Raw genomic sequence first — 22,664 nt, forward strand, 5'->3', positions numbered from 1 at the left:
GTTGTGTATAGCCATGTGAAGAACAGATCTAATATGGATGACCAAACCAAGACTGAGCATCTGAGCAACAGAAACTGATAGCAATAGCCCCGTCTCAGCACTGGCCCACAGATGACTGGCTTTGGCTTACTTTAGCTTTGTTACTATATACCACATCAAGGAGATGGATTAACAAGCATAAAGCAGAAACATTTCTGTTATAACTGTGATTCTGTTTTGTTTTCCTAATGGAAATCTCTTATTAGGTAATCTGCTCATCTTCAAACAGATCTCAGCAACACCCTGAGGGAAAGGACATTTGTTTTGAGATATGATTAAGCAGCATATCCTCAAGGTCTCAAGAGCGATCTGAAGGCGCAATCATACTGTGCTGGATATTCAATTCACAAAAACTGCTTGCATACATAGTGACTGAGGTAAATCTAGTCCCCAGGCTTGTCTGTCAAACCCTGCAGTTATTACTGCTGTGTAACGGTATCCCAGCACATTGCTGCAAGAGAGCGCTTCTTATTGTAGGCATTAGCATCGTTCAATGACATCTTTAAGATAGATAGGCCTTCAGAGCAACAGGAAAGAATGATACAAGGACCTTATGTGTTTACTTACCTCACCCTAGGTTTACAGTATATTCAAGGGAAACAAAAAGTAGGACATATCTGACTAGCCTACAGACATCTGATTTAGGACAAGATAAATCATGCTATCTACCTCACAACGTATTTCTACTCTTTCTTAATTGATCACGAAAGACGACTAAGCAGGCTAGGTCAGGAATCTTTAGTCAAATGACTAAAAGACTGTCTTAAACCAATGCAGCAGGCAAAGCACATGCAAATCAGATGTAAGTAAAGCCTCAGACATAATAAATGAAGCACATCCTCACAGTGTGGTAATTTGATGGAATGGGGAATTATTCATCTTTTGTGATAGCACGAGTTTTTTCGATTGCTGTCTGTGACATACTAGGAGAATTTTGCACCAGTGCATTATGGAGTTATAATTATATTTGAAATATTTTTTTCTTCTTGGAAAAAACAACAAACAAGACCAAGCAAGAACCAAACATTTCTATGACTTTCAAGCTCTACATACTGTCAGTACAGAATACTGCTCTTCACAGACTGCAATGACCATTATAATGTATACAGACATCTATGATCTAGGCTGACACAAGCATGGAATTTGTGTAGGTCAAAAGGTGAACTCAGGTCTTGAAAAGTTACATTCTGAATTTGAAGCTGATCTACCAAGGCAGGGATTTAACACCTGCTAGCCCAGTAATGGATGTAGTATTCTATCAATAACATTTGTTCTCCTGAAAGTACACAGCAACCTCAACAGATCTCGGAAGCCACATCCACCACCACAGTAAAGCCATGAAAGAAATGTCTGAGTGAGGTACTGGAGGGGGGATTAGCAAGAAACAGGTATGTTCTGGACAATAACCTCTGTGTGTCTGTAGGCTTCTGTCAGTGAGGCTATAATCTTAGAAATATCATCCAATCTGGCCAGATACTGAACAGAACTTCATGATCACCTAATGGTTTTCAACATGAAGTACTAAATGGCTTCAATATAAAGACGGCTGCCAGTTAGAAGCTGCAACCAAGAAGAGCCTCTTTTCTTTTAATGTTCCCGTTTCCTCTTACGGAAGTCTAAATCTTGATTGGTCTGACGAAATGTGGGCAGCAATGGATAAGACATACTGTTCAGGGTAATGCGTATTCTTATTTTTCCCTCCTCTTGGGAATGGGAGAGTGCAAGTCTATCTGCTAGGCAAGCCCCACTCTGGGTTTCTTCCCAGAAAGGTTCTTCTCTACAGAAAGCAGAGCCAGGAGAACCCTTTTAGAAGTTCCTCAGGAACAGAAGCAAATTCAGAAACAGAATGCACTGAGAAAGGTTCAGGATGAGATCTCATCTTGGTCTGGTTTGAAATTTTTTTTTTAACATCATGTAGTAGTAAATGTCTCCATTACAAACAGAAGCCACGAGTCTTCTTACATAGACACATTTTAAACAGGAGACAATTACCATTCTCCATTTGAGGTAGGACAACAAAAAAGAAGCATGTTGCTCTACCTTGTCAGTGCTTGAGCAGTGCTCAATAAAGATCAACAAGGACTGAAAGCAAGTGCAACAAATCAAAAATATCTTCACTGAAGGACTCTTAATGCTTAGATCTTTGATGCTTAGAGTATACCTGCAGCAGAAGGGATGTGCAATGTACGTGAATGTTGCGAAAAACTGCAAGGATCAGAACAGTGATATTTTATCACAAGGCAAACATAATAGTGCAACACAAAGTTTTACTCTGAAAATCCTCATAAAGCTGTGCTACCATTTATGAAACATCACAGTGAGATACTGACTAATTTTCAAAACCAGAATTGCATAACAAAGTGCTCTTTTTTTTTTTTCTTTCAAGAAAAAGTGGCTACAGCCAGACAGAGAATGCATGGTACCAGCTTAAAACCATCGGGTCTAAGACACAGTGACATCCAAGATCATATTGTAATGGTCTTGAGCATCACATTGTATCATGTATGGAAAGAAAAGATTGGGTATCCTTTAGTAAAAGTCAAAAGGAATTAGACTGCTGTACACAGTGCTACCAAAAGCAACGTCTCCATGATTATAATGATTTCTGAACATCTACTGTACAACTTTCATAAATATAAAAAAATCAATCCTAAAATTGGGATTGATCATGAAACTGGGAAGCTTTAAAAGTGACGTTTTACAAAAGCTCTTCTTAAAAACAAAACACATCCAAAAAAAGCAGATGTTTGGAAAAAATCATCAGCATTAATGGAAAAAAAAGCTTTTTAAATGATAGAAAGTGCATTGAATTCCAGGTTTTTTTCCTTCATTTACTTTGTAAATTTAAAAGTCAATAATAGTTTCATTAGGGGAAGAACCATATAGATAGCTTTTCATGTTTATTCATACATATGAAACAAAAATTTCCCCCTCACTAAGCTTGTATACGGGCTGTGGGCACCCGTGGGTGAGGGTGTGTGTCTGTGTTGTTGCCAAAGCGCAGGGTGATGCCGGGGCTGCCCGGTGCAGGCTCCTCTGGCCCTACCAAAGGTCACGGCTGGGCCCGGCAGCCAAGATGGCGGTGACTTGCCTCGGGGACAGCCTGGGGAAGGGAGAGGCTGAGAGGAGCTGCAAGGGCCAGCCCCAGCCCCAGCCCCCTGCCCTGCTCAGGAGGAAGAGGAGTGGGGAATGGAGGGGGAGATTGGGCCTGGAAGGGGAGAAAAAGAAAGGTGTTGTTTTAACAAAGATGTCTTTGTTTTTCTCCACCCAAATCTGTTTTAATTGTCATTATATTAGATTAACTTTCCTCAAGTTGAGTCTATTTGCCTACCAGTTACCATCACCAGCAAATCTCCCTGTTTTATCTCATCCAGCTAAGGTTTTCCTCCCTAGCACTACCGAGAAGGGTGAGTGTGCACACAGGCGGGTGGGTATCTGTCTGCTAGCCCAGGTTCAGCCAGCCCAGCTCCCTAACCCTCAGTTCACGATAATGCTTCACTGTCACGCTGCTGACCTGCATACCTGTAGCACAGGGAAGAATCTACACAAAAAGGTATGAAATAACTTCTGAACAATTATTCTTGCTTTTAAAAGGTGTTGAGCATTTTTTACATTTTGTTATGTAAAACAACTTGTAAGAAACAAGCAAGAACCTCTTAATGATTATAGTTAAACATTTTACCTGATGCCAGTGAAGGCAAAATAAGAATTTCAATCCTTGACTAGCTGGAGATCACAATATCAGCATTTAAAAAACATTTTGCTGTATGTGGACACTAGTACACTCAGTTCTGCAAATGTACTAATAAATATTATGAAATATCATGGACTGCAAAACTATGTGCAACTTACAGAACTGAATATAAACAGTTATTGGTTAATAAAGCACTTGCAGTTTTATCCCCTTTGGATACACTGTAGCAAAAGATTGTTTAATGCAATTAACTTTAATAGCTTCAAGGGAAGTTTGGCTTATCATCATCCCTTATCAGAATATCAACCCTATCTCCCAATGAGACTGAGGACCAGTTCCAGTTGGGGAAACAAACGTAAAGTAGGAAATTAGCCTGTTTGTATCATTTGTTACTTTCTGTCTATTTTGATAAACAGAAGTGTGTGTCAATGCTGCTGTGTGCTAGGACTGGTCCTTTGTAAAGTTAAACCATGAATACAGCTCTTGGCATAGGTTTGGCACCTGCCAACTAGCACTCTCCCGGTACCTCCTCTAAGCAGTTTTGCAGTTGGCACAGACCAGAAATCATTTCCAACCTGCACGTGGACATTCTGCCTGGACCATAGAGCAATTAAATGCTATGGACTCAGTTCTTTTGTGCCTGTGAACATCAGTGCCAGAGAATGGTTGTGAACACATTTGACCTATTAGAACAAGCAAAGCATTCAAAGCAACATAGATCTATTAATTTTTTTCTCTGTATCTTATTTAAGAGCATGTGATTCTCCATGGGGTAGTGGTTTTTGTTAACCAGCAGTATGGGGATATGTTTAACACAGCTTGCTAATGTAAGATAACATGAGAACAGTCTTTCATGTCCAAGACCAAGGAAAACAAAAAGCTTTGGAGCACCAGCCCCAATGTCTTACAGCAGTTATTCCATTTTCAACCTGATCAATGTGCACACGTGCTCAACAAAAGAACCGTAAATACCCACGGCATAAAAAAATGCAAAGTCTTTACATGAGCTTGAAAGAGTTCTAACTGAAAGTTAGAATGCAACAGTTGAAATGTCACTTATGTTAAATAACCTCTCAAAGCGCCTTAACCAGAGGACTGTTAAGTGTCTAAAGCAACATCCATTTTTAGAGGAGCTATGCCAGAGCCAGAGAATTGCAAATCAGTAAAGACTCATCTCTGTTCTGTGCAAATTGTCAGAAAATCTAATGAAGAACATGCATGCCTGTTCTATGGTACACTGGGAGACAGCAAGCACAATTTTTAAAGGGACATCGCAAACCATTTGTGCTTTCAAAGTCAACGAGATTGAAGATGAACACTGATATTCATAAAAAATTACCTGCATTTCCTATAAGGCTTTCAACAAGGGCTCTCAGAAAATGCTCTTATGGAGGCTAAAAAGTCATGGAATATGAGAGGAAGTCCTTGCAAGTATGAAAATAAAAGACAGTTATGAACTGTCCGTACAACATTCTGGAAAAAGGAGTGAACAGTAAGATGAGTCTCCTTACAATGCTAAATTATTCTGGTAAAGATGAAGACCAACTGCAAAGAACTGCAGAACTTCAACAAAGCATCAAGCAATGTACTTGCCAAAACATGGAAGAAACGTCTGTAAAAATTAAGAGATTCATACAGGGGAAAAAAGAAAATTAACATCACATGGGCTTTAAACTAACCTTTACTACTCAGGAACATAATTTTGAGATTATATATTCACATAAACATCAATTCAGTGCTCAGTAGAGGTTTAAAAAGTCAATCAAGCATTAGGATTTATTATGAGGGCATTTTTATGCTAATGTATAGTCCAAAGTCTCCCTGAAAGCTGAACACAATTTCTAATTCTGCCTACCCATTACGAGAAGGATAACAGAAATGGAAGAAAAGTCCAGAAAATCACAATGAAGATATCAAACCTAAAGAAAGCTTCTATTTTAGAAACAATTAAGTAGCCATGGACTTAACAGGACAGGATAAAAGTTTATAAAGTCACGGCTTGCTGAAGATTATCAATAGTGTGATCGTTTACTAACTCTTCTAACCAAAAAAAAAAAAAAAGTAGGATGGGATTAAGAAACTATCATATAACAGTAAACAAACACAAGGCTGTGTTTTTCACAGAACACGTAGTTCAGCTATGGGTCTTTCTGCTATAGGATACCAAGAACACCAGCATTTTGTAATAAGAAAAGCAACGAGACATATTCATGGACCTTTTCTGGTCCGCTGAGAACAGCTTGGAGGGGTTAAGTAAAATACACCACATCTGGAACCCAGAAGTCCTTTAACTGTAAACTGCTGGAGACTGGGAAAGTATACCAGGAGAAACATCTTAAAAGCTTGTCCTGCTCTTACATACTACTTTGCTGGCCATCTTCCTCCTGGCTGGCCACCTTCAGAGAGAAGATACTTTGCTAGTTGGATATTTGGACTGATCTTGTGTTCCTGTTATTGCAAATTATCCAGAAGTCCAACTAGCCATGGTGGTCTATTTAGAAGAATAATATTTTTATCATACAAACTTTTATTTTGGAAATTGTCTGTAAAGCATTTAGAGACACTGTATAAATCCAAAACGAATTAAATTGATTACGTACTCTACCCTACCAACATTATACAAACATTTGCCTGTAAACTGAGTCAGCCCAGTGGCAAGACAACTGAATTCACAATTATTAATTTATATTGCTACGGATATCAAGTACTTTTTATTTTAAATGAAATTGGAAAGCAATTATTTGTATTGGCTACTACAAAGATAAGGGAAACCACAGCAAGCTTACCTGCTTCTGGACAGCACTTGTGTAACGATGTTCTAAAAGAAAGTTAACCTCCTTAACCAACAGTGTTTTTCCCTCATAACTGATTTCAAAGCAAACACTAATTCCCAGAAAACACAAAATGTGATAATCATAATAAGAAAAAGCATTTCTAGAATTATTTGACATTACGGTATTCTTTATTATAATACAAATCAGAAAAAATACTTTGCAGAAAGTTATTAACAATTAAAATTGGAACAAGCAGTAACAAATTTAGAAAAAATGCAAATATCAAAATCATTCATGTTCTGTTTTAATTACAGGGTAAGTAGACTGTGTTTTAAATCCCAGATTCACTGTAAGAAAATGTTATATATCCAGAATATTAAAAATGATATACCTACTTGTCAGTGATTCTCCTCCAGAGCTGTGCACCTGCAATTGTGAGAATGTAAGATGACACACAATGCACTAAAACAGAAATCACATATAGGTTTTTCTTCTAAATCTGCACGTTGATTATGAATAAAGGACAAAATGAATACGGAATTCTCCCTAACATTTAAAACTAAACAAAACTAACAGTTCTCAGAAAAAAGTCTTTTATGTAAACTTCACATATCAGCTTAAAACCTTAATGAAAAAATACTTTATTATGTTGCTGTTTTTTCATGTGGAAGGAGATAACCAACATAACTTTTGCTTTACAGCTGCAAACTGGCAACCAGTTTCTACACTCCTTATGACTCTGTAATAGTCTTGCCATCTAGTGGCTGGCTGGAAGTGTGAAGTAGCCCTACAGAAGTGTTATCCTGGGAAGAATTTTTTCTGCTGTTTGGAGTGACACCAATTGTCACTACAAGATTTCTATTTTTAGGTTCAAAAACCTAACTGTTCATGAACTTTGTGTACAATACCACCGAAGGCAATACATTTAACTGTAGTAAAACAATGATTCTGTAATCATAAAGCTGGGGAACAGACGAAAGAGAAATGAAGAATAGATGGTAGCTTGGTCAACAGTGGTACATCTTGGATTTGCTCAATACAAAAATATTAGTCAGTAATTACAGCTAAGATTTACTTGTGTAAATCACCACCTTCCAACTGGTGAGGTATTCAACATTAGAGGTTATTTATACAACACAGAGTCTAAAAATCAAATCATGCTAAGCTTTTTAAATTGGCCTCTAAGTTTGCATCACTCAAGCAGGAAACAATGGTAATGGAGACTCCGCAGAAGGCAGTGACAATGAAATGTGTTTCAAAAAGGCTGTGAATAACTGCTGTAACTTAGCAGGAAAGAATAGGCTGTGGAGGTCAAAAATGAAATGCTAGCAATGTTGCAGAGGAATACTGTGATTCTCTGACACTTATTTCCTGCTTTCCTTTGCATTTTTTCAAACACTGCACCTTATTCAAGGTCAAAGAAAAAGCAAAATAAGCCACTTCAGAAAATCTTCCTAGCAACAAGAAATACACATTGACGAACAACCTTTTGCCAGAGAATTTTCAAGATGGTAATGAAGTACAGGACAAAAAAAAAGTTAAAACAAATACAACAACATAAAAAACAGCCAATAAATCCCTTTTTAATTTGGTAGTATTTAGATAAGACTGTACACACTGGAAACGGAACACTCCAAAAACTAGAAAAAAAAATACTGTTTCACTTATTTCAACTGTGAGAAAGATAGGTTATTTCACACTCCATTACAAAGTTGACCAATTTATATTAGATCTCCACAACTTTCCAACAGTGATCTAATTAGAGTAATGCCAGAAGAAGTAGGAACTTTCAGGAAAACTTTGTATTTTAGATAACGCATTTTGAGACCTTGTAGTTAAAATACAAGAATGACTGTTCATTGAAACTGATTATACTCATGCTGAAACAAATCTCATAATGCCCTGTCTCTAAAATATAGTAGAACTTTACCGCACATGGTAATAGATCATTGTAGATTATGTCATTTCACTCAGAAATTAGCTAATATTTTTGCAATAATCCTTGTATCATAATATTAAAGAGGATTTTGTAAAGAAGTTGTGGGTGTTTAAGCAAAGAACTCTATCAGTATACTGACCTACCTTTTATCCTAGACAAGACCAAATCCTTTATTATCTGAAGAACTAGCACTCCAAGTATTATGAGAGAAGTCAGATGATACACTCTCCAAGGGGTCAGAGCAACAAACCTAGAATGTTAAGAAGAAATAAACACTTGTAAACTTATTGGAAGTATACGTATAATGACAACTGTTATTAGTATAGAAAATAAAGAGAAAAAATAGACTGATACTACGTTAGTTGAATTTAGTTTGTCCCCACAACGTCTTCACAGAAAGCAAACAATGAGAGTTCCAAGCATGACAGTCTCCTTCAGACAAAGAATGTTGTTCACACTTTTATCAAAGCACAGAGGAAGTATACAAGCCTGAATATTTTCATTATTGCATAAGAAGCATTACTATTTAAATCATTTAAGGTTTTAGTAAAAATAATTGTCTTGACACAACAACTTTCTTTTTTATTCACATATAAAGGTTAAACATTTTCTTGCATTTTCTACAGGACCTCAGTTCACATCAGATTCTTATATGAATGATTCTTTCAAATGCAAAGATGAGGTAAAACTGTACAATTCAAGGCACAATACTCAAACTTCATATTGAGCTTCTGTGCTTTTGTTCTTCATTACAAAAAAAAACTACAATATGTCTAGTCAAGTCAAACAGCCCTGGACTCACAATGTATGATTTATAATCTCATGCACTACTGACTTTACTGTCCAGGTGTGTCCAGATTAGCACTTCTTTCTGACCTTCAATTAAATAAAAGAAGTATTTTGTTTGTTTTGAGCACTTTAAGTCAAAGATCTGATTAAAAATAATGAGTGCATTATGATCATTTTCAAGGTAAGAGCAAAAAAGATTAACTTCAAAACAAATAAATAACTGAAGTTGAGGATAGTCAAAAATAAGAAGTTGTCACTGTGCAGGGCAGTGGATCAAATAAGAATACCAACAGAAACAAAATCATATAAAGTGGAGAGGTTTCCAAGAAACTGGTTTGTAAACAGGGCATTTGGCCACCCACCTAGTTGCTGCAGCAGTTTTCCTACAGAAAAGAGGGGAAAGGAAATGTAAAGAAGCAAGTACAGGCACTAGAGGAAGCCAAGGAACACCCTTTGAGCACACCAGGATTTTTACAAAGAAAATTGCCTTCTAGGTGTTTCTGCCACAAAAAGCATATCCAGCAGTTGTGAAAAACTGCTCAAGTATTCCTTGAAATTCTGAGAAAATATGATTACATCAAAGAAAATCTCCATGCCACTAATTTTCACACTTAATACAATTCACAGAAACTCAAAGCTCTATCACCCTGACCAGACCAGGATATGTCTTCCAATACAAACAGATAACTTATTCTGAAAGTCTTTTTTTTTTTTGGAAAGGTTTCTACATCTATACAAAGTATGAATTATTATTCTATGGGGACAAAAAAAAAGAAAATGTTTTCTCAATTCAGTACCTCTACAATTTCAGCCAGCTCAAGAAAACCAAGAGACGCTTACAGAAAAGATGTTGACAAGCTTTTTCAAAACTGCCCAAGCATAGCTCTCATTAAATCAAATAATAATCTTCAACATTAAACATCCTTGATTTTGTTTAAGGGTGAAGTTCAACTGCACTGAAGACTCCATCTAACCTATTTTTTTCACTTGCTAACAAGTGAAAGAAGTGAAGTGGTGGAGATATGACACCGTGGAGAAAAGTAAATTAAAGAATTTAAATGTGATTTCTAAATGCCTAAAGTTTGTAACAAATGCAGACCTTTAAGCTGCATGGCCTTAACACCATGACTATTCTACAGGTTCTTCATGGTGCTTGTACATTAATGTTTCCTAGGATCAAACAGTATGTTCTGACTTAATTATTAACATCGGGCCATCCTCTGTGGGTGAAAGAAATACATCAATACTGGAGTTTTTGCATGTTTTCACACGTGCATAAATACACACAGTTTACTAGTTCTTAAAGTAAGATGAGATGTTTACTATCTTTCAATGAATATATAGAGGGTTTGACCTACTTTACGGTCACAACTAAGCCATACTCATAGTTTCACTGCAATCACAGCTGTCACCTGCTGTTAAAAACAGTTGTACTAACGTGGACGAGGATTAGCAAAAAAGGATTAGCAAGGTAGCGTGCTGTCTGAAAGACGCTTCCAAGTCATTTCATTCTACATTCTCGATACTGCTGTTTTTCTGTTCCACAGCTTTTGGGAAAAGAAACAACAATATAATCTATTTGGAGCAGCTAATGTAGTAGCTGAGCAAAGGCTCTTCACTTACTTGGAAAGCTTTGAATTGTTCTGACAGGACTTCCAGTGCCTTAGCGTTATTAGTTGTCACAATCCCCCCTCGATTGTTTCATTAATTTAGACCGCAGTGTTTGCAAGAAAGGCTCTCTTCTGGAAATTCATTCACAGCCACCGTGTCAGCCCCCAGGTGCTCTACCAATACAGATTAGAAAAACTGCAAACCACACATCAGACAACTCTGACGTATATCCTCAAATCCATTACCAGTCAATGGCTGACAATGTCCTCCCTAGTTTTTTTGGTAGGTATCTACACCTTCAGCTTATCAAAATGTTAGTCCAATATGCTGGGATATGAAAACCACGTATTATGCTAATGGTGTAGGGATTCAAAATTCTTGAAGGAATTATCAACATGATGCATAGCAACCAGATTAACAAAAAGTTTCAGTCGTACTTCTGGTTGTTATTAGGAATTAGGTTTGGGGTTCCCCCCCCCATTTTTTTAAATTAGAATTTACTATTATATTTCTAAAACACAAGCATTCCTGACAAAACTGAAAGGCTCCAGAATGACATCACCACATATTGAACAAAAATATTTGTTTAGTAAAACAACAGCTATACTTAGATACTTATACTTAAGAAGCTTTTATGCTTTTTTTAAAAATCAGTAAACAAAACAGGCTGAAGTTCAAGTTGTTTAATTTCTTCTACTGAAAAAAGTGCTGCTACAAGTCGTGTGGAAAATAACCATTTCCAGAGACAAAGATTTGTTCCCCCATGAAATTCTGCAGTATTTTGATAGAGATAGCTTTTTCAGAAAGCAAAGGCCAAAACAATGCATAGAATTATGCATTTTACATAATGACTTCAGCGGTTAACAGGGTAGCCTGCATATCAATGTTGCAAGGGACTGCTGCAGGCAGCGTGGGACTTCATAAAACCAGCTGTGAGGTGCCATAGGACTCAGGCCCGCGCACTGGCTGAAAAAGGCATCCCCAAGACATGAGAGGCCTTCACTCTGACAAAGCTCCAGAGGCAGGAAACAGCCACCTGGTTTGGGGGCTGCAATAAATGCCTCAAGCCTCTCCCCTGGGCAGATGGCAACAGTGATCTCACCTGGAGATGGTTGCTGGTTGGCATACAGAACAGCCAAATGAAAGACCTACTGGAGGCAGTAAGCAGGGGCAGACCATCGGGGAAGTATGATCTCCAGAATTTGATTGGGTAAGCACCTGAGCAACGTGATCTAACTGGACCTACTTTGGGCAGGTTGGACTAGCTGACCTCCTGTTGTCCTTCCAACCCACATCCTTGTATGACTCTACAAACAGGTGATTTACATGGTATCTGCAGAGATCTTGCAGAGGCACCAACTCAAATCCAGCACTGCAAAGCAGGAAGGCCAAGCAGACCTTGAACGGTGGATGGAGATTCCCACAATGGGAGAGGCTGGAAGCCTGGGACTTCTGGCAGCAGAGGAAAGGTTCCTTCTCTAACCTTTGAGCTGAACTTGCAGAATCAGTACCATACCATGCTGTAATAGGCAATACAGGGAAGACACCTGCGTTAAAGGAGGCCTCAAAACCAGCTGGGCCTGAAGACAATGCTAAGACCAAGAGGAAGCAGAAACTGTTAGGGGGTTAAAGATTATCTTCTGCAGGGAATGGAAGCAGACAGCTGCCGAAAAAACATTGTCATGAGAGGCTCACTGGTTGCCAATGGCTTGGATTTGAGGTCTTGCAGAAAAACTGCTAAGGCTTATCTGACTTGACTACTATTTGTTGTTGTTCATGCATGTGGGCACAACTGGTACTGTCAAGGAATAGCAGGAAAGAACAAAGAAGGACTGCAAAGCTCTAGAGATGAACGTGAAGGATATAGGGACCCAGGTGTTATTCCCATCAGTTCTGTAGGTTAAAAAGTTGCCCTTTGTCTGATCAAGCTTTTGTTTATTACTAACACTAAACTGGGAATGGGAATGGGGGGGTGGGAGGTTGGCTGAGCACTCTAGAGGCAACAACTGAAAGAAAATGAAATTGATGAAAATCAAAGGCAAAGTCCTGCACCTGGTACAGACCAACCCCCTGCATCTGACTGGCTGAGGGGATACTCCTTGGAAAAGGACACACAGGTCCTGGGTGACAGTAGGTTTAGCATGAGTAAATTGTGTGCGCTGGCAGTGATGAAAGCTAACAATGTATCAGGCTGCATGGCCAGGAGTTCACCCACAGCATAGGTGGTGAGCAATTCCCCTTTACAGAGCAGTCATGAAATTACATCTAGAATACTTTGCTTGGTTTTGGGTCTCCCAAAACATGAAAGACATCAGTGATCATGAGCAAATTTAGCAGACAACCACCAAGATGGAGTTGGAGGTGAGGGAGGGGAGGAGCTGGAGCACTTGCGTTGTGTGAAAAAACTGAGGAACCTGGTCTTGCTCAGCCTGGAAAAAACTGGCTTTGCAGGGGGAATGTAATAGCAGCTTTCCAGTATAGCAGCTTTTCCACCACAAAGTCATTTTCTTAAACACCACAGTGCAACTTCTCTCTGAAAGTATGACTGCTCCTGCTCTTACAGGGAACTGACCATCACTATGGGCTTTTCCGAAACAGTGTTGGGATGTAGATAATGAAAAAACATGGCTGTAACTCTTTCCTGGTTGCAACTCTTTCTCACTCGGAGCTGAATGTAGATCCTTCTTCCGTGCCTACTGCTGGAGTGATCAGCACCAATCCTGCTGCAACAAATTCTGGTGCCCAGTGCAAGCAACAGGACTGGGGGAAGGGGAGTAGCAGCAGGTGTTTTTCAAACACAGCATGAAACACAGTTCCTGAAGAACACTGCTGAAACACACTGCAAAGGCAGCGTCAGAAGGCTTGAGCACTTACTGATCAGTGGCTAGGACACTTCGATTGCCCTCTCGTGAAATCAAGAAGCAATATAAAAAAAAAAATGCAGTTGAATTTAGCTTAAGTTAATTTAACACTTTGAATGATATCTCCTATTGAAGAAAAAAATCCCAAGTCTGCAAAAATTCACATTAAACATGTAAATTTACAACTTCTACATTAACTGCTCTTAGATGTAAATTATTTTCATATTAGGCATCTGTGTTCTGGAAATACTAAAATGCAGTATCTATAAATATTAAAATCCAAACGCTCAAATATTCAACGCATTAAAAATCCAAAACTCTAATTCAGTATTTTTCCTGTTGTTCCTTTAGTGCATTTAGGTCTGAGATGAAGTATTTCCTGATCAGGAATTATGGTGCAAAAATCCTTTCCCCATTGCTGCACAAAAAGCATAGATACCCACTTATGATAGAAAAAGTTATGCTTGCTGTTTTCGCAAAATGTCCAGTTTGTATTTGCTCTTATTATATGTATGTGGTATTTAACTGTTAATCTGCAAGTCTGAAAGATACCACAAAAGGCTGTGGTATAGCAGGTTCCCTGCTGCAGAGAGGGAAACATATCACATGTAACAAAATACATTTGTGTATATACTGCCAAGAATTTTAGAATGAACAAAGTCTTTATAAATTCTAACAACCCTCTTCACCCCTACAAAAAGCGTAAGTTGTTGAAAAAATTATTTCAAGAAAACACTACAAATATTTACTCCACAACTCCCATTTTGCAAAGAAATCACAGCATATTAATCCAAATTTACAATATCCACACTGCCACTTCTGGTGTCTGGCAGCTTAAAGATAAATAGCTGTGTGTCTGTTTAGCCAAAAACATGCAGATTACTGTAATGGACTGTTTCTTAAACTATGTACATTAAAAAATTTAAAAATACTTCTCATTTAGTGGAAAAAAGTAAAAGCCTCTGTAGAGATATAAATTAGTAAGAAACACCTTTTTCTCTTTAAGTTTTCTGTAAGTATGACTACTCAAGAAAGTAGATATCTAAGACTTTAATAAAATATTACAACAGGAATAGAATGAAGAACTGGAAAGTAGCTGATTCGTGACTTATAAGCTAACCCAAATGTTTTCCACAGGATAGTGCCAAAAGACTAAAAATTCTATCATTAAATAAATAAAAACAAGTCAAAACAAAAAAACGACAACAATAAACAGAAGTGGCATGACTACTATTCTAAAACTTGCCACATTCCCTTTAATTATTTCTTTGTTAAAGACAATTCAGTAATCAACCTTTTGTTCAAGAAGCTTATTTGCCAGGTTTTATTCAACAGATTAGGATTGTATTTGTTCAGCCAGAAAGCACAAATCAAATCAAACAACCTGAATAGCTCTTCTCTAGAAAACCTTCTAGAATATTAGGAATAAAGATTTGGGAATAATAAGATAACTTATCATAAGAAATAGATTGCCACAAACTCAAAGTGTTATAACTTTGACAGACACATGTAGAAGTGATGGTTCTCTCAGAGGTTTGTGAACAGGTTGCAGTACCAAAGGCAAAGGCTGCTGAACACTTCTAAAGAATTATATGATTATTACCTAAAGGTTAGTAACACACAGGATAGAAATTCAAATTGCATATTCTCTCTACCTCAACTAGAAGAAACAACATTTTAACTTATAAATAGGTACAAATAAAAATGAAAATAGTATTCTTCTCTAAGCAAAAATACTGAGGAAAAAAAAAAACACGCACTTTAAAATGCTTTCCATTTAATTGCCTAAGATAAACCTGCTTATAAGTGGTAACTTTTGGAAGCATATTGGTGATTTGGGAAATACGAACAAGTCAATAATAAAGTGTCTCACTGCAAAGTTATCTCACACTCTTTGCAGGAAAACCTCTTGGGAAAAGCAAGTTAGAATTGTGTTTGAACATTTGTAGCTTGCATGTCAGATTTTCTCTAACCAATTGTATTCAGATAGGCATTTGAAATAAAAAGATTAAGAAGGTGGAAATTTAAGTGACCTAAACACCATACCTTCTGAGTCTATCAGGACATCAAATGCTACTGCTACTTCAGCAAAAATGGGCTATTTCCGTCAGTTAAAATTATTTTGTATTAAACACAAAATCAAAGAGCCTGGCTTCCTTTATTTTTGTAGAAACTTGTCCAGATCACCTTAATTAACCTATACTCTGGGAAAGCACTGAAGAAATCTTAATCCCATTTTGTCATACAGTAGCAGCAGTTTGATGTTAACACAATCCACCTCTACCACGCTGCCCTAAGTGTCCTTTTCGTTAATGCTCTCATTAGTCCTATAACATCTACCAAGGAGCATAACATATCCCCCTAAAACTTCCATTGTTCTCAAAATTCTATGTATTATTTGGAAAGTCTCATTATTCAGTTAATACACACGAAAATATATTTGTCTTTCAGAACAACTGTGCTAGACACAGAATTTATTAGTTTCGTCAGGCTAGAACAAACCCAAGCCATGTTACAATTCTGCTATTCTGCTCTGTTTGGGATTTCCATCTTCTGGAAAGTCCTCATCCTGTATTTGATCCTAAATTGTTCAGTAAAGCTTGCTTTCCCTCAGTTCCTCAATTATCCTATTCAATTTCTTTTCTGATTGATTCTGTTTTCTTCTGAGTGGTTGAAAAAATGCTGTGAACTGCCCAGCTTTTTACGTAATGCAGCTTGGCTCGTAAACAATGTCAATTTTCATTCTTGTAAACTAATCTCTCAGCCAAAGCTTTGCAAACTGTCACTAAAAAGCTGTTCAGTTAATGGCTTTATTTTTTCTTCCTTAACTAAATTTAATTAATTTAGCTTTCTGTTCCACTCTACCTCCAAAACCCTCAAAAGTTAATAATGTGTGTTGAAAAAATAAACATAAGCTTAAAACTGCTTGAGTGAAAACAAGTAGCCCCTAAAACTAAATCATGACTTGTATTGCCATCGAAATTGTAACTTTAATTCTGAAAGTATGGGAAGCTTCTGGGAAAGTGTAAGACTGAGAGGAAAAGGGATTCTGAAACAGCTGAATTACTGTGTAAGCTGATTAAAGCAATAGGGCGTAATCCACTGCTACTTGCAATTTCAATAACTGGACTCATCAAAAATCCAGAGCCGTTTAAGTGAAATTAAAAGCCAAATTTAGATAGCCAATAGAGTCAATACAGAGTCTCTGTGAATTTCCTGCTAATGGCAGCTGGTGGCTGTTGGTAATGAGTGGTTTGGATGGAAAAAAGCCACGGGATCCTTGTACACCTACTAAGTGAGTCATCATTAAAGACAGCACCACACAAACTGCTGGGGAAAACAGCCACTAACCTCACAACCCGCAGGCAGTACTGCTACACCAACTGAAAAACACCAAGAATCACCACATCAGCCTTCTAGGAACAACATCACTAGTATAAGGAGACCACCTACGACAGACAAAACCAAGAAAATAGTATTTTGTAAGCAGTGAAATTCCTAAGGCTCAGAATGCCCTGATGCCTGAGATGTCCTGCTGCTGAGGGCTACCTTCTGAGCAGTACCTATGCTCAATTTTGAGAACAGGCAGAAATTTACAATCACCTTTCTCAGACACTGAAAATGGAACATCATAACATTGCTACACCAAACACAGCGTTATGAATAGCTAGAAACTGGCCTATCCAGGGACCCTTTTTTTTAAAAAAAAATTCTTATAACAAAGAATAGAAATCCAGGTGTTGCATATACAGTGTATACACACTGCTATAAACATGTTGAAACCTTGCTTTATAGGAAAGTTATCCATCAAGATGTGGTAGTGACATTACAGTTTGTGTGCAAACACCTGAAAGAAATGTTTAGCCCAGTACTATTTTCCTGCTTTAAAAGGATAAATTAAGGAATGAAAAAAAATGTTGAGATCTCTCCATGGTAAAACATTATTGTTGCCAAGCAGGGATTTCAAATAAGAAAAACTTTAATAGCAAGTCTTAAAGAAAATTGGATAGTTAATAAAAAAACAAACCAGACAATAACAACAACAGAACAAGCCTGTGAACTCTGAATGTGTTTTGGTTACTAATACTTAAATAGCAATTAGATTTTATACCTGGAATAACTTTACTAGCAGTCTTTATCTGAAGCAATACACATGGCTACTTAAGATATAAGAAATACTGCTTCTTCTTTTGATTAATTTATTCTTCCATAAAATCAAAACATCCATTAGGTCTACGACCAAACCCCCCAAAATTTGAGTATGGATGGCAAAAGATACTATTTTAATGGCACAATTTGGCCAGCTTCCCTGTCTTTAAACCAAGGAACGATAGTGGTCTTTTAGAGTCAATCAGTTAGTTGGTTCATCCAGTACAAAACCATCTAACGTTGTTAACAAGAGACCTGCAGTAACGTACAATTTGTATATCCGAAAGTGTATAAAAATCCTCAAAGAAAATTTGGATTTGGGCCAGCAATGAGAACAGCAAACAGGATAAAGCAATACAATGCAATAAATCTTTCCACAAGGAGACAGAGATCTACTAGATCCTAGCCTTTTTACTGTCACTGTTCCCAAGAAACCCTAGAGAAATCTGTGATTTGAGCAATCAGTGGATATACACAACTGATGCACCCAAGGATGGACTTGCAGAAATTAAGGTATAATGTTAAAAATGCACAAACCATCTGCAAACTACAAGAGACATATGACAACATAGGATTACTAAAAATAAATCTGCCCCCTGGATCTCTCAAAAAATATTTGACAGACTGAGAGAATAAAAATGAAATTATTTTATCAACCAGCAACCCCTCCCATACACACAAAAAGAGGTAATAATTAAGCTAGGATAGTAGATTAAAATCTAAGATTGACTCCTAATACTTAACTTTCAATCTTAGGTGTGATTTTAGATATCCGTTGCCTAACACTTGGAATGCCTAGACTCAACTTCTGGCACCAGCAGTTTGCCTGCACATGGGAAGAAGTGCTCCTTTTTTCTGTACTATATGTATAAAATAGAATGTGGCATTTTTCTTATTTTCCTATTTTTCTTTTATTTTCTTATGTGGCATTTTGACTTCAGTCCATAAACTATCTACAGCAGAAACAATCCAAATCACACATCAGATAATTATATGCTAAATAATACATATTTAACCCTTGATCATTTTAAACATCTTCCATTGAGGGCATTTGCGGGGGAGTTTAAAGCTGTTCACAGTGAATAAATAATGGTGTGATAAGTGATGGCTGCTTTTTCAGTCATCAGATTTGTTTCTACTTTTATTGTCAGCCTTGTTTTTTTTTTTTTTTTCAAAACATTAGTTCACTAAATATACCGGTATATATCAAAGCTGAATTTTAATATAAATATTTGATATTTATTTATTCTTAAAAATATTAAAGTAAAGCATATTGCACTAGCTTTTGCTAGGTTAGAAGTGCAGTCTTTTACATTAGGAATTTCCAAGGAAACTAAAAAATGTTAGAATACAGTAATGCCCAGTCCAAGAATGTCCTGAAGTCATGCTCAAAACCAAGTTGCTTTAAGCCTTTTTAAACAGCCCATGATTATTTATTTGCAATGTTCAAAAATGAAGGAATTTTGGAAAACAGAATGAAATTAACTTAGTTTAAATTAAATTTCTTGCACCCACAAGCAAGTTATTTCAGTAGAAAACAATGAAAACGTTTTCATACAGTACCACGGTTTAAAGATTTTTCATGGGAAAAAGGTTACATTCGAATATATTAAAAAAAGATCTTGTGGCAAGACATCATACAAATAGTTAACCCTCAGCAGCTCATACTGTAAGGGGTTTTGAATGACGTACATAGGTTCAAGAACTAATCTAATGGAGGGGAAGCATTGCCCTACCAAAACCAAAGGGGTGGGAGGAAGGAACTATGACCGCTCTTCTGACATTTGGAAATCAGCACAAGTAAACTTCACCTCCCCTTCCTCCCTCTCCCGCCAGTACTGCTGCTGATCCAGAAGCAGGCCCCTGTCCTTCTGGCCATTCTCGTTTCTCAGCTTTGATGAGCAGAGAGATGAGAGGCCCTGCATACTGGGAGTGCGACGCCCCTGCACAAGGACAGGGATGCTTCCAGGCAGAGGGCACGGGCGCGTGTGGCAGTAACTGAGGGGCCCTTCTTCGGCCTCGAGGCCTGGCAGTGCAAAGCCCTGCAAGGAGAGGCTGAGTCACGGCAAACCCAGACAGCCAGCTGCATCTCCAGAGAGGAGCGCAGAAGCAGCAACCACACTGCACTGCAAATCCGTGATGCCAACACCAAAGCAGGGAAACGTGAGGCTAGCTTTAAGCTAGTGTCTCATTTTCTAAGTGTTTGATTTCACAGGTTTGCTAACAGGACCATTCCTGATGTCCTTCGGTCTCACACCAAAGAGTTTTACCAGCCAAAACGTTACTGCAGTCTTCCCTGATTTGTTCCCACCATTCAGATCCCGTGGCACCAGGACAGAGAGCTTCCTGGTGAGCAACAACAATGCCAGCAAAACAAAAGCAGTCCTTGTGCTCGCTTTTTTTTTTCATTCTGACTCATTTTGACAGTAAAAAAAGTAGAGTGAGCTACACATTTTGGTAAAATAACATCAAATACTGGCCACTTAGCAAGCTGCCAGCGGGACTACCACAGCAGATTTTCTGTGCATGTTATACACTACATGCATTATACGCTTTGCTTACAATCAAAGTCACAGAAAAGAATGGCAAACAGGCTGCCCAGTAGCTATTATTCCTTGAGATACAGAAGTGAACGAATCCTGTCAAACACTGGCTCTGATAAAATCAAGAACAATCTCAAAGAAACATAAAGCATTATGACCCTTCCACACTGCTGAAAAAGCAGATAAACTCTGAAACTGGAAGAGCAGAACCACGTAACTTTCCCAGTGAAAAGGCTTACCAAGGATACTTAACAGCAAGACTGATAATAAAAGGCAAACAAATTAGACATCACGTGTGCTGCTCCTGGGATTAAAGAGGATAAAATGTTTTCAAAAATATTTGCAGAGAGATTTTCATGTGCAACACAAAGCTTCAGAAAGTTCTCTTTCCATGACTTGGATCGCGTGTTTAAACATCATGCTGTTAGAGTTACAGAGAACTAAGTGGAGTTTGCAATTAATCCACCTATTTGGTTGTTTGCCTCTCATTCATTTGAGAGGAAACGGGGCAGTTTTAACCACAGGAGAGGAAACCGAATTCAGTCTCAAAGTCTCTACTGTAATATTAGATGGAGTCCTGATACACAGACTGCTCCACGTGAACAAGTGGGCACACAGCAACATTTTAGATGAGAACATTGAAGGCATCGCCAGCAGCTATGATCGGGGGAAAATTCTGAAGAAATTTCACAATGAAAGGCAAGTGGTCTGCTACAGGCATGAACAGAAGACTTGTTGCAAACGCAACAACGAAGTCACCCCTAATGCAACCTGAGTAAAAAAGTTTAGCCAAGAAAGAGAACAGGTGCCCTACAGTAACGCTCACAGAACCGCAGAACGGCTGGAATGGACCTTGCAAATCACCCAACGCCTGCTGCCCGCACTGCACAAAGGCTCCCCGAACAAGGCCACCACCCATGCCGGGCCGCCAGCCCCTGGGGAAGAGCCCACGCAGGGACGCGCGGCCCCACCGCCCGAGCACAGCCGCCTCACGCACCAGAAGAGCAGGTTGGCGCAGATGAAGCCGCCCAGGCTGCGCAGGGGCCTCTCCCAGCTGAGCGCCGCCGCGATGCAGCAGCCCAGCGCCAGCCCCGTCTCGCCCAGCAGCGCCGCCCCGGCCCCGCCCGGCACCTCGGCAGCCGCCGCCGCCTGCCGCCGAGCCTCCGGCCGCTCCTGCCCACCGTCGCTCTCCCCGCCCGCCTCCGGCTGCCGGCGCTCCCCGCTCGCCATGGCTGGGCGGCGGCGGCCGGGCGGCGGCTGCCACGGGACGGCACCGGCGGCAGGGAGGCACGGACGGAGGGACGGAGGGAGGCGGGACCGGGGCGCGGCCGTTACCCCCCGCCAACCGCCGCCAACCGCCGCCGGTGACGTCACCGCAGGCACGGGAGGCGGCGGCAGGTGGAGCGAGGCGTGCGCGTGCGCGTGGCAGGTGCATGGGGATGGGGCGAGTGGCGCGTGCGCGGGGCGACGTTAGGGGCGGTGCGGTTGGCTGGGCGGCCGTTAGCGTGGGGGGATACACACGGCAGTTAGTGGCGGGGGGCTGTCTGTGAGGGTCTGGCGGAGTGCCAGGGGTCAGACGGGCTTCCCATGTAACCCAGAGCACGGGGATGGGCAACGAGGTCCTGGGAAGGAGTGGCAGCAAGGGTGGAGAGATGCTTTGCTGGTTTGCTTCAGTCCTGTGCTGGTGGATGAAGCTTTGTCCTGAAAAGAACTTGGTCATGACAGGATGCACTGCCTGGGTTGGCAGGGGGGCAGCTGTCCCCTATGTGAGCGAGCTCCTACTTAGTTGCTGAGCTGTGTGGTACTGCTTGAGCATCTGACTCCTTTCTAGAGCATGTGCAGTGATTGCCTACGGATGCTGATTGCCTGTTTTGGGGAGCAGAAGTAGAGGGAATTTTATCAAGTCCATGGGAGTAAAAATAGGGTCCTACGGCAAAGAGGAAGAGATAGAGAAAGGAGCACAAACAGAGGAGTCTCTCCTGTAATTAACTAATTATCTTTTTTATTATTTTTTTTCCAGGCCATTTTAGGATGTTTTTTTGTGTGTTCTAGTGAATGCTGCCCGTAACACTGCTAAACCTTCCTCAGCTCAGCCAGTGGCGGCTAGCTTTCCCTTGCCAGCATTGAGTTATTTCAGTCATGTGGGCTGTCCTGTTCAGGATTTAAGTCTAGCAAGCTCCAAACAGCCATTAGATAAGCTTGGAAGGCAGTCAGGTGTTCTTGCACACTGTTAAAGTGAGCATGGGATGGTTAGCCACAGGAAGC

The 22,664-nt window shown here is 39.4% G+C and overlaps 1 protein-coding gene across 4 annotated transcripts in view; it reads right to left on the reverse strand.

Moving 5' to 3' along the window:
• Nucleotides 1-21,747, reverse strand: part of RETREG1 (reticulophagy regulator 1) — a 64,795-nt gene extending 43,048 nt beyond the window's left edge. The window contains exons 1-3 of one of the 4 annotated variants that reach the window (XM_035560319.2): nucleotides 21,397-21,747; nucleotides 8,590-8,696; nucleotides 6,903-6,933 (exon numbers count right to left, since the gene is read on the reverse strand). In XM_035560319.2, the coding sequence (XP_035416212.1) occupies nucleotides 6,903-6,933; nucleotides 8,590-8,696; nucleotides 21,397-21,629 (371 nt within the window). In that variant the 5' untranslated portion in view covers nucleotides 21,630-21,747. Of the gene's footprint in view, nucleotides 1-6,519; nucleotides 6,552-6,898; nucleotides 6,934-8,589; nucleotides 8,699-21,396 lie in introns of those variants that run through there. The other 3 variants (XM_035560321.2, XM_035560320.2, XM_035560322.1) reach the window with 3 other exon arrangements.
• Between the last annotated feature and the right edge of the window lie 917 nt (nucleotides 21,748-22,664).

The sequence above is a fragment of the Cygnus atratus genome, chromosome 2 (genome assembly GCF_013377495.2).
Source record: "Cygnus atratus isolate AKBS03 ecotype Queensland, Australia chromosome 2, CAtr_DNAZoo_HiC_assembly, whole genome shotgun sequence".
NCBI classification, from domain to species: Eukaryota; Metazoa; Chordata; class Aves; order Anseriformes; family Anatidae; genus Cygnus; species Cygnus atratus.